Source organism: Lagenorhynchus albirostris, chromosome 7 (genome assembly GCF_949774975.1).
Source record: "Lagenorhynchus albirostris chromosome 7, mLagAlb1.1, whole genome shotgun sequence".
Lineage (NCBI taxonomy): Eukaryota > Metazoa > Chordata > Mammalia > Artiodactyla > Delphinidae > Lagenorhynchus > Lagenorhynchus albirostris.
Genome location: NC_083101.1, coordinates 10,004,267 through 10,015,678, shown reverse-complemented (window position 1 = coordinate 10,015,678; position 11,412 = coordinate 10,004,267). Strand labels below are relative to the sequence as shown.

Genomic DNA, 11,412 nt, shown 5'->3' with positions numbered 1-11,412 from the left:
GCGCTGCGTCCCCGCCTCTGCCTAGGACTTTTCGAACGCTCCAATAGGGACAGCCCTTTCTTGCCTCTGTCCCGCCCCATTCGGATCCGAGCGCGATTCGATTGGCCTGGGACGGGCGGCCGGGTACCCTGAGGATACCAACTCCCGTCGGAAGAGCCGGAAAGTGTACCAGGCGCTGTCCGAGGCGTGAAGCTCACGGCGCTGCGGGGAAGCACATGGTTGGCCTTGGAGCGAGTTGCCCCGTGTCCCGTCCATAACTCTTGGCACCCATGACTGCTAACACTAGGGAGCAGGAATCGGGGTGTGGGCACGTTTGCGGGCCGAGGCGGCCCATCCCGGGTGACGAGGACGCGATGAGACTTAAGGATCCGGTGGCGCGCTCTCGGGCGCAGGGGATCAGAGGCCAGAGGGGCCGGGCCGAAGCCCGGGGGCGGTGCCAGCGACGGCGGCGGGAGGCGCAAGGCCCAATGAGCGCGCGCACCGCCCCCGGGGGCGGGGCGTGCAGAGCACTCCCCCGCCCTCCCGCTTGCCCCCGCCCCTGCCCCCGGGCGCTGGGGCCGCAGTGAGTGAGTGGCACTGGCAGCCCGTCAATCCCTCAGCCGAGCGGCCTTCGAGCCCGGTCCGCTGGCAGGGTGCGCGGCTCCGGCTGTGGCGGCGGCGACTTCTTCCGCCCCATCAATCTGCTGTCCGCTCCGCGCACTGCCTGCCGGGGCCCTCCATCGGGCTTCGCGTATCCGCAGCGCCAGTCCGCCCGCTCCCAAACTTTCCTCCTCCGCTCCCCTCGGCCCGCCCGCCGGCCTCCTGCGCCGCCGCCCGCCGCCGCCGCTCCCTCCCCCGGGGCCGCTGGGGCTCGGATCCCGCCCGGCCGAGGCGGCGGAGGCGGCGGCGGCGGCGGCCGAGGGAAGGGAGTGCGCAGACTGGCGCGGGGGGCGGCGGGCGTCCCGGCAACTCGGCTGGCGCTGAGGAGCAAGTTGAGCGGGGCCACCCGGCGGGGCGCGCGGCGGCGAGGAGGCGGCGCGGCGGCCGCGTGAGGGCAGCGGGCGCCGCTGCCTCCGCCTCCGCCACCGACGCGGAGCCCGGCGCTTCCGCCCGCCGCTTCTCCTCAGCCTCGGCGGCGGCGGAAGCCAGACCGGGCGCCCGTCCGCACCGCCTCAGCCGCGGGCCCCGCCGGCCGGGCGGCCCCCTCCCCGCGCGGGCGGGGAGCGCGCGGCCGCCTCCCCCTCCCCCTCCCCCTCTTTCTTCTCCTCCCTCGTCGCCGCCTCCGCCGCCGCCGCCGCCTCAGCCTTCGCCTCGGCCGCCGCCGCCGCCCGCTCCCGCCCGCGCGCGGCGGGATGGACGATCAATCCAGGATGCTGCAGACTCTGGCCGGGGTGAACCTGGCGGGCCACTCGGTGCAGGGGGGCATGGCCCTGCCGCCTCCCCCGCACGGCCACGAAGGGGCGGACGGCGACGGCAGGAAGCAGGACATCGGCGACATCCTCCACCAGATCATGACCATCACCGACCAGAGCTTGGACGAGGCGCAAGCAAAGTTGGTGTCGTCTCATTAAGCATCTTTTGTGTGTGTGCGGGAGCCGGGCCCGCGGCACAGTCGGGGCCGGGGTGGCGCCCGGGCCGGGTCCTCAGCCCGGGGCGGGGAACTTTCTCCGAAAACAGGCCGCCGGCCCGGGCCTCTGGGGGACTTGCCCTGGCGCCCCTCGACGCGGGTGGGAGTTGGCAAAGTTGCTCTCGGGGCGCGGGACGGACTTCGTGCCGCGTGGATTTTGTGGGTGTCTCTCACCCGCCCCCCTAGTCAGGCCCTCTGGCAGCCCGGCCCCCTCGCACGGATTCAAACCTCCCGCCCGGACCCGGGTGCACGCCGCCGCGAGCGGGCCCCGGGCCGCACTTGAGGGAAGTGCAACTTTCTCCTCGGCCCAGGGTCCCAGCGCCCGGCTCCGCTTGGCCGCGGGACGACCTCGCCATGCGGGCGGCCGTCCCAGCCCGGGCGCTGGGCGGTTCCCCGGCGGGTCCGGGCGCGGGCGGCCAAGTTCTCGGGAAGGGAGGGCCGCCTCGCAAACTTTGCCGAGCTGTCACCGCCCGCTGGCCGCAGCCGGCCGGCCGCCCGCGCAGCGCCCGCTCCCCCGGCGGAGGGCGGACGCAGGAGCCCCTCCACGCCGTCGCCTCTCGCGGGTCGCCGCCGTCTGCCCCCGGATCGCGGCTCCCCGAGCAGGTTCGCGTCCCGCGGTGGCCGAGACTGCTGACTGCCGGGCAGATGGGTCGCGCTTCGTGCGGGCTGGAGCTTTAGCCGCCGGAGCTTGTCGGCTGTCGCTAACTAGTCAACTTGAGTTTCGGTTGACTTGCGATGGTTCAAAAGAGCCTTCCAAAATAGGGGGCCGGAATTAAATATTGGGTCTAACTTAAAGGAAGGCGCCATATTATTCCATAGGTGATGCTAATACCTTTGTGTTTTGCTATTTGTTTTTTAAGGAAACATGCCCTGAACTGTCACAGAATGAAACCCGCGCTCTTCAGCGTCCTATGTGAGATCAAAGAGAAAACAGGTAAGACGCTGCGCCCCGCAGTGGGCCCGGAGACCCCCGAGGTGGGGTCCGAGCTACTCCTTCGACTCTCCAGTTGAGAGCTGCTGCTTTTGGGCACCGCCATCTTTGATCATTCTTTCCTTCCCACCTCCTGATCGTGAGAAAAAACTGCAATAAATCTGGAGTCGATTTCTTAATTCCGCTCCTTGTGTAAAATGAAGTGTAGATGCGGACGGGTCTGGGTCGCGGTCCCCAGGCGGCCACCCCTGGCTGCAGGCGGGGAGAGGGCCGGGAGCGCCTGCCACCCTTTCCTGCTCCTTTCGCCTTGTTTGTATGTCAGTTTTTAAAAGGAGCAACGGGAGACTGGATGCCAGGGACCGAGACCCGGGGAGAAGCATATTCCGAACTTTGTTTTACGTAGCCTTAAGCTTCAGTTCCACAGATAGAAGAATAGATGCAATTGAACAGACTCCAGTAGCATGTTTGAATTAGTGTTTTAGTTGGGAATACTACTTTTAAGAAGCAGGAAGGGTAATGATATGTTTAGGCATATACAATGTATTTATTACATCTATTAATATTTTTATTAAATTTTATGTTTAAAGCCATTACATTGTAAGCATACTTAATATATTTTATGAAGTAGAAAAAGGTCCACAGGTGCAGGTTGAGCAATTTTTGAAGTGTTCAAGGCAGGGAATATATGAGGAGACAGCTTTTACAGAAGTGCTGGAATGAAGACCACAAATACGTATTAGACAAATTTCTGACAATTCATTTCAACTTAGTTTCCTTGTTAGACTTTTTAAAATTGAAGATATTTTAGTCTTGAGGTGATAGTAGCGACTCAAGTGGAATTAGAGATTTAATCTAGATGTTTTAGGTCCTATTTGGCGTTATCTTCCCTGTATATGGTGAACAAGTGTGTGTGTGTGTGTGTGTGTGTGTGTGTGTGTGTGTGTGTGTGTGTGTATGTATGTATGTATGTATGCTGGGTATACAGTATCATAAAGTTGCCATTTTTTAAGTTGGCAAGAGAAAAGAAGAGAAAGTTAAAGTCTAGGCTATAGCAGTGTTTAAGTGGAGATATTTAAAAGGTTAAATGTGATTGTGTTTAAATTGAGTGTACAAATAATAGCACACTGTATATAATTGTTAGTTGGTAGGAGAGTTGCCCTCCTTTTAAACAGATTTTTCACCTTGCAATTCTATTCTGATCCTAAAAGTAATCAATAAAAGGTGAGGGGTTATTGCTGTGTATTAAAATATAAGCTAAAACCATAATTAACAACAAATTTTGAGAGCCTTAAAGAGTGCTTTTCCTGCTTTTCATTCACATAGTATGCATGGTTTCTTAATGTTGAGTGATTGTTTTTAAGATGTATTTTACTTTTGAAAACCACAGGCATTTAAAATTACTAACTTTTACTCTTTGTTGATTTTTAGCTACCTTTAGAAAGCATTGTGATTTAAAACATAGCTAATTTTTATCTGACTATAAAATGAGACATCAAGCATTAAATCTTGAAGATTCTTAGTTTAGAAGCCTAAAAGTGTGTAATTCTCAGTAAATTATGTTGCTTAATGTCCAAGGGTTTTCTTGCTATCAGGGCTCCACTTCAGTTTCTGCTGACAGCTAAGCACTGGGGTATTGACTATGTTGTGAATATTAAGATTGATTCAACTTTATACGGCTTTATGTTACTAGGAGAGGGGATTGATGTCCCTCCCCTCTCACCCCCTCCTCATGATTTGTATTTATTATTTTGCCTTTTTAAAGTTTTGGCCTAGCTAGCTTGAGAACCAAACCCAGCAAACTGCTTTTCTTGTTTAGACGTGTAGCAGCAGGCAGAATTCAATTAGGAAGCGTAAGTCCTCTAGTTGCTTATTTGCACAAGACTTAAGTTACACCATTCTGAAAGGAAAGTATAGTCAACCTCATGTCAAAGGTGAGTTACGAAAAAGAAACAAGCCTTTTCAGAGTCTGGGATTACTGGCAGAGAGAGCTTTGGCAGGGCGCTTGCTGTTTAAGAAGCAAGAGGTAGCTGACAAAAGAAATTTTTGTGTTTTGAAAATTGTTTGTGAGGCTTTCAGTGATAACTTGTAAATTAGATCCTCTTTTTGTGCTTTGGCCAGCGGATCCAAGTTTGCACGTTATCTCTTTTGTAAAAGCCAACAGCCGACAAAGAGTAAAGGCGGCTGTCTTGGGCAGAGGCATCTTGCTGCCAGCCTCTCTGAGCTCGAGAGGGACGGGATTTAAGTACTGAATGATTGATGGGGGTGAAGCTCTTTCTCTGCTTTCCTTTCTCCCCTGCTACCCATAGCTCCACCTCACTCCAAAACTAGTCTTAGAAGGAGACAGGGACGCTGGACTCAGAATCCTTGATTTGAAATAAAACAGCTGTGTAGACATTAGTGTTACCGAAGCAAAGAAACTGGGACAGCAAATTCCAGGCCTCCCCCCACACCCCCAATCTGTTCCCACAGTCATGCTTTGGAAACAGTGAACTTATAAAATAAGCATTGTAGGATATAATGTATATTGTATAATGCTTTTAAAAAAATCATTTTATTAAATCTAATAACATAGTATCCAAAGATTAATTCTCTATAACCTAGAGAAAGTTTACCTAGTCATTTGTAATAGAAACTGGGAACATTACGTGATGACTCTATCCTGCACAATAGAGGGGTAAGGGGTTGACTAGTGGGGAGATGGGGGGTAAAGCTGTCCTTTCAATGGATAATGTCATTTCAGTTATGCTTTTTCTAAAATAAGACAAAATCATTAAAAAAAAATCCATGTATTTGTAGATCTGCCCAGTAGATTTTGAGGTTTCTGATCAGGCAGTGAGCACTGCAAGTTCTGATGCACATGAGGGATTTAGTTTGGAAAACATCTTTTTTCCCTCCTACCAAATAAGAAAAGGTATTTTTCCCTTTTGACATATAAATGAGTAATCTACCATAATTATATTTTTTTCTTGTTCAGAGGCAGGAAAAGTATACTATGAGATGCTTGCTTTTTCTTGAAAATGTGTTCTTTCATAAAATTTATCATACAGTTATTTTGGGGCAGAAATATCTGTCATTGTTGAATTTTGGTATTTATGCATTTTGAAAGCACCTGAAAGTTACAGGCTTTAAAACAAGATATTTGTCCATTTTAAACTAAGTAAGCAACCAGTGAGGTAATTGTTGATATGTTAAGATTTCTTTCTCTCTCTTTTTTTTTTTAGCCATATTTTACCATCTATCTATCATTAAATATCCGTGATGCTATGAGGTCTCCTAATCTACTTACTTCTTTGGGGGCATTCCCTCACATCTTTCTGGCCACCTTAATCTTGATTGTTGAAGTACTTTGTGAGAGGATTCCATCCTCATAAATCTGTCTTCTTTCCAAAGCCCTTAATTATGAGAGTTTGAATGAAGGAAATGGCTCTTTTTGAGAAAAAAATGTATTAAAAAAATTTTAAAATGAAAGTTCAACAGTATATAATCTGAGTCATATTGTTAAAAAATGTTGTGTATTAAAAAAAAATCAACATAACCTTTTCCTTTCTAAACGGTAGGTTAAAATACTCCACATTGATAGCTGCCAACCAAACTCTGATTTATTGCCACCACAAACCCTAAATAGCATTCATTTACTAGTAATGTCTAATGGCATACATGATGGTTTGCCAGATTTGTGGCCTTTGTGAGGCTTATAAGCAGGACTGACTTGGGAAGATCATAAAACTTAATGAACTTCTCTACTGCAGGAGGTGTCCGCAGGGGAAGAGAAAGGCCTGCTTGCCTGGTTGGACTGGTTGAAGTATTTTTTATGTTTAAGGAGAAGAAGGAAATTACTATTAAAAATGCTTTCCTTTTAAAGGAAGCCTCCCTAGAAAGAGTCATAAGGATTTTACATATCAAAACTGGGTCAAGAAGGTAGCTTGTGAGTTTTTATATGCATTTAGAATATGATATATATGATTAAACCTCTAATCTTTACTGCTGTAAGTGTGACTAGCTTTCAGAGGGGTAAGGCAAGTACTCTCAGTCAACACCTCTCTATTTAATTCTGACTCTAAAGGTTTAGAGACTCATGGTGTCTTTCTGGTCTGTTTTCTTTTATTTTAATGCTTCAATATAAAAATTTGTTCATTTTTCTTCTTCAGTGCCATGTAATTCTTCAATTCCCAGTGTATAAAACCCAAATATTCCATCAAGTGAAAATTTAACAAGAAAGGTGAAAACTGTTATATGTGAGTCTAAATGTTATATATGTTGCGTACATTCTTTTAAGTTGCTCTTGAGATACTTCCAATATAGTTATCATTATTTGTTCCAAAATTTTAAAAACAAATGCACTGTTCCATACATTATTCATTTTTGTGAACTTATTTTCTAGTTTTAAAAAACTTTCTATTATGAACAACTTCAAATGTAAAATATACATAGAGAAGAGAAACTTGAATCCCTATGAACTCATTGCCCACCTTCAGCAGTTAGCAACACTTGGCCAATCTTGTGTTCTCTGTAACTCCCACCCTTTCAAAATTATTTTGAAGCAAATTTTAATGGACCTTTAACGTTGTAAATTTCATATCAGTTTTAGGCATTATGGCTTGTTTACATTGGAAATATTAAGTGCTTAAACGGGAAAAAATACAAAGTTAGTTTATCTTGGAAATGTCATAAATTGTATTGCTTTATTACAAATTTTTCCTCAGAGCAGTTTAAGAATATTTTTTGTTTTCTATTTTTATAGATTTGTTTAACTTACTGGAGCTTTTTAAGGAAATTTTGAGGGAGGATGTAAAAGAGTGATGTTTTTCTAACTTTCTTTACTCTTCCTCTCCCATCCTTAGAAGACAATACATGTAATACGTTCATAGACAACTTAGAAAAAAAAATCTTACTTCTCTACTGGTTTGGAACTTCATGATCTAAGGTATCAAGCAGGTATTATCTTTAAAGTATGGACCTGTCTTCCAACCCTTTTTTTTTTCTTCCCAGTAAAAGGATATTTAACCCTATTGTCAATACTAACTTGATCTGTGCAAGTAATTCTTTCATGCCTCAGTTTTAGTGGACTTCATTTTATTATAGATTTGTGTAGTTCTGGTTTTTATTTGGGACTTTACTATGTTATTTTATTATACTAATTTACATAATTTTATTCTGAATCAGAAGTATATTAATACAGTGGCAAAGGAAGCCTTGCCTTGCCTCAAAGAACACATTGGTTCACTGGCTTTCATAAAATATATGTGTGTATATCTTTCATGTTAGGATCCTTTTCCTTTTAATTAATTTTGCTTGTACTTTTAGATTTCTGTTTACAAATTTTGTAAATGGCTACTTCCAAGACATTTAAGTTTAATGTTTTATTTGGATTATGTATATTTTGATAGTCTATGGTGGCATTGTGTAGGATGAAGTTCCATGAAGTACGGCTATGAAGAATGAAAACCACATTTCATGAACCACACCCTAAATCAGTCATCGCTTTATTTTGTACTCATACCATTGAGGTATCTATTCAGAATAAATACTTAACGCATCAGCACCAAACACATCAAGTTAAATAAGGATTTTTAGATTATTTTTCCTCTATGTACACGTGAACAACTTTAGGTATTTATTACTTCAATATTGACACTATGAGAATTATGTTTTATTTGTTTTCTCAGCAGTCTTGTGTTTTAGCCATTTATCAGTGTGATCAGCATGATTTAGGTAGTAACTGACTAACAAAGCTTGCACACCCCCCTCCCATGTTGACCTTTTCAAGCATTTGCTCTACTTCAGTAGGCCATTTGAGTCTTTACGTATGAAGAGAGTAAATAATTTATATCACTATGTAGTGTGAATTGGTCAAAGTTTTTTAGATCTGGCTAAAAGATTTTTTACAAAGTTATAGAAGTTAATCAAACACACAAATTGCTATCACAGCTATGTGATAGTGTTATATTTAGCAAATAAATTAGCAGGAAATGCTTGAATGAGCCTCTGGAAAAAAACCCATCTTTTTATATACCTTTAGACACAGAACATATTTGAAAATAAATTTCATTAATCTTCAACACTTGATTCTAATTACCCCCTTTGTAGGCAGAATAGTAACCAGAATCTCTTCTTTATTGTTATTTTTAAAATAGGCATATTCCATAAATATGTTTGTAGTTTTTGATAGTAACAGTAGTTTGCTTTGGTACTAAATTTGAGTGTATGTCTAGTAAAAAAAAATTGGTGTGATAGGATGTGTTAAGTTGAATTGGCATAGCATTTTTTTTTTTTTTAACTGACTATATCTACGTGATAGTAACTCATTTGGACTGAAAACATTTAAAAGTAATTATGGATAAAAATCATTGTTAAAAGTTTTGTACTTGTTTTCTTCAATTTAAGTGCTTTACAAATGTTAAGCTGTTTTGAACAATAACCCTTTTTGTGTGATCATATTAATGAGAACTTGGTATACAATGTATCCTTTTAATGCCGTTGTTTCCTCACAATGTTTAAACCATTATTTGGAAGACTCAACATATGTTATGGCAAAATGATTTTTTGTTTTGTTTTGTTTTATGTGATACATCAGTTTTCAAAGCATATTTCTTACGCATCACAGTCCAGCAGGTGGCTTTTTACATTAAAAAATTAATAAATTTAAAAATCCCATAAAATTTTATTTCAAACTCAAATTAACTGAGAATGTCAACATTTTCTCTGTTTCTATATTAACATTTCTAATAGAACAAATGGTTGCATATAGAAATTATCTGCAACATAATCTAAATTAAGATTCTAAACAGGCATTACAGATGCTGGTAACTTTGGCAATTATCATTTTGTTTGGTGAACAGTAGTAAAACAGTGTGCGGTAAAAGTGTTTAGAGAGAGAGGATAAATAAATTGAACAGTTTTGCAATGCAAAGTGGTTTGTGGTGTTTTTGAGGATTTCTTGGCTCTCTCTTAACTGCTATTGTGAGCCTGGAGCAGATTTCCCCATTGCTAATGCCCTAGAAGTATTAATTCACTTTGATATGCTAATTAGAGGGCATTATGCAAGAAATGAGATTAAGTGGCAGCATGAAGCCATTTGCCTGTCAGTAAATTGAGAGCTTTAGCATCAGGAGGAGCTTTGTGTTTTTTTTTTTTTTTTTAAGTTTCTCTTGGTTTTGCATATAAATAAAATTGATTGAAAGGTCTCCAGAAGCTTCTAGAACATTGGTGGATTTTTCCCCCCCATGATTATTTAGATGTAATATTAAAGAATTTTTCTGAATATTAACTGACCTAACTGGGGATAACAAATACGAAGTTTTCATTGTGTTCTCTATATATGAAAGTATACTAAGAACTTTGTGTCATCTAGTCTTTTTTTTCTAAAGCCCAATTTCAGCAAAATGGCTAGTGAACTGTTATCACTTCTTTTCAGAAGTGTAAACTTGTATGTGTGCTTATGCACCCATGTCTTCAGTATAAACTGAACTTCATAAGAATATTTTTTCATTGGAAAGGATGAAGAAGTTGTTGAATTGGGCTTCAGGAAACTATATTAAATGAGCGTTAAGACTCTGACTTAAGTACCTAATTCTAATTGCTGGGAAGAATTAGAATTAATGGTTAAATTCTGCCCTTTACACAACCTGTGGAATTTACATTTCAGCATATATCTCTTGTGTTAAGATTACTATATTATTTGATTTTCGTGTTGAAGATGGAGTTTCATACTTGATTCTGATTTTGCTTTTGTGGTTTAAGCCAGGCCTTTGATTTTCTCTCTATAAAACTACTATGTGATTTCCTATATATTGTGGGGAAATGCATGAGTGAATGCTGGGTTAGGAGTGGTGGATGGGGAGGAGGACAGAACTCTGGGCCTGTGAAAAAATTAAGGTTTCCTCAAATATGGAACTTCTACCTGTATAAACCATGCTAGGGATAGAATTTCCAAACCCAGGCTTAACTACAATCTGAGGTATGGTTAGACAGGAGAGGGTTTGGATCAAGCATTCAGATTGAGGCTTGCTTCTGGCGTCTGAATTCCACCACTGTAGCTGTGCCTCTAGACCCAACAAACCATAACTTCTCTTCAGAGCCGTATGGATTATTTAGTCACCACAGCTGCCATGCATACGTACTACCAAGGCTGGCATCTCCTTCAAGTGCATGTATGGTGCTTGTTAATGTTAGTGGGAGTCAGGAATGTGCACACAGAGGGGGATGAGAGTCTCTCCTGAGACAAGAGTCCTGATTGTATTTCTTAGTGAAGAGGACTTAGTGTACCTACACATTAGCTGCTCTTCTAAATGAAATACTTGGTTGCTTTAAATTCTCATTCCCTTCTCAGACTCCCTTAACTAGTTAAATCAATGAGTCTTCATTAGTCTCTGATTACTTGCAAAATTTCATTTGAAACATATGAAGTTATTTTTCCTTTTTTTTCTTCTTGCGGTACGCGGGCCTCTCACCGCTGTGGCCTCTCCCGTTGCGGAGCATGGGCTCCGGACGCGCAGGCTCAGCGGCCATGGCTCACGGTCCCAGCCGCTCCACTGTATGTGGGATCCTCCCAGACCGGGGCACGAACCCGTGTCCCCTGCATCGGCAGGCGGACTCTCAACCACTGCGCCACCAGGGAAGCCCTGAAGTTATTTTTGATTGAAATGGGAACAAAAAGCTTTTGAAACTGCATATTATTATTTTTTAAATGAAAGGTTACTACTAGCTTTCAGATGTACTGAGCCTTTGTAAATAGGAATTTATAGTGGAATTATGGGAGGGACTTTTGAAATACTTGAGTGGCATTTGATGGGGGAAATCACAGCATTTAAAGAAATATATATATATATATATATATGTGAAATGGCAAGCTCATATGTGCACATTATGTAGAAAC

At 43.6% G+C, this 11,412-nt stretch overlaps 1 protein-coding gene across 3 annotated transcripts in view; it reads left to right on the top strand.

Moving 5' to 3' along the window:
- Window positions 1-1,219: 1,219 nt before the first annotated feature.
- PBX3 (PBX homeobox 3) overlaps window positions 1,220-11,412 on the top strand; it is a 231,847-nt gene continuing 221,654 nt past the window's right edge. For 2 of the 3 annotated variants that reach the window (XM_060154356.1, XM_060154355.1), the window contains exons 1-2: window positions 1,220-1,531; window positions 2,467-2,540. In XM_060154356.1, the coding sequence (XP_060010339.1) occupies window positions 1,332-1,531; window positions 2,467-2,540 (274 nt within the window). In that variant the 5' untranslated portion in view covers window positions 1,220-1,331. Of the gene's footprint in view, window positions 1,532-1,944; window positions 2,210-2,466; window positions 2,541-11,412 lie in introns of those variants that run through there. The other variant, XM_060154357.1, reaches the window with a different exon arrangement.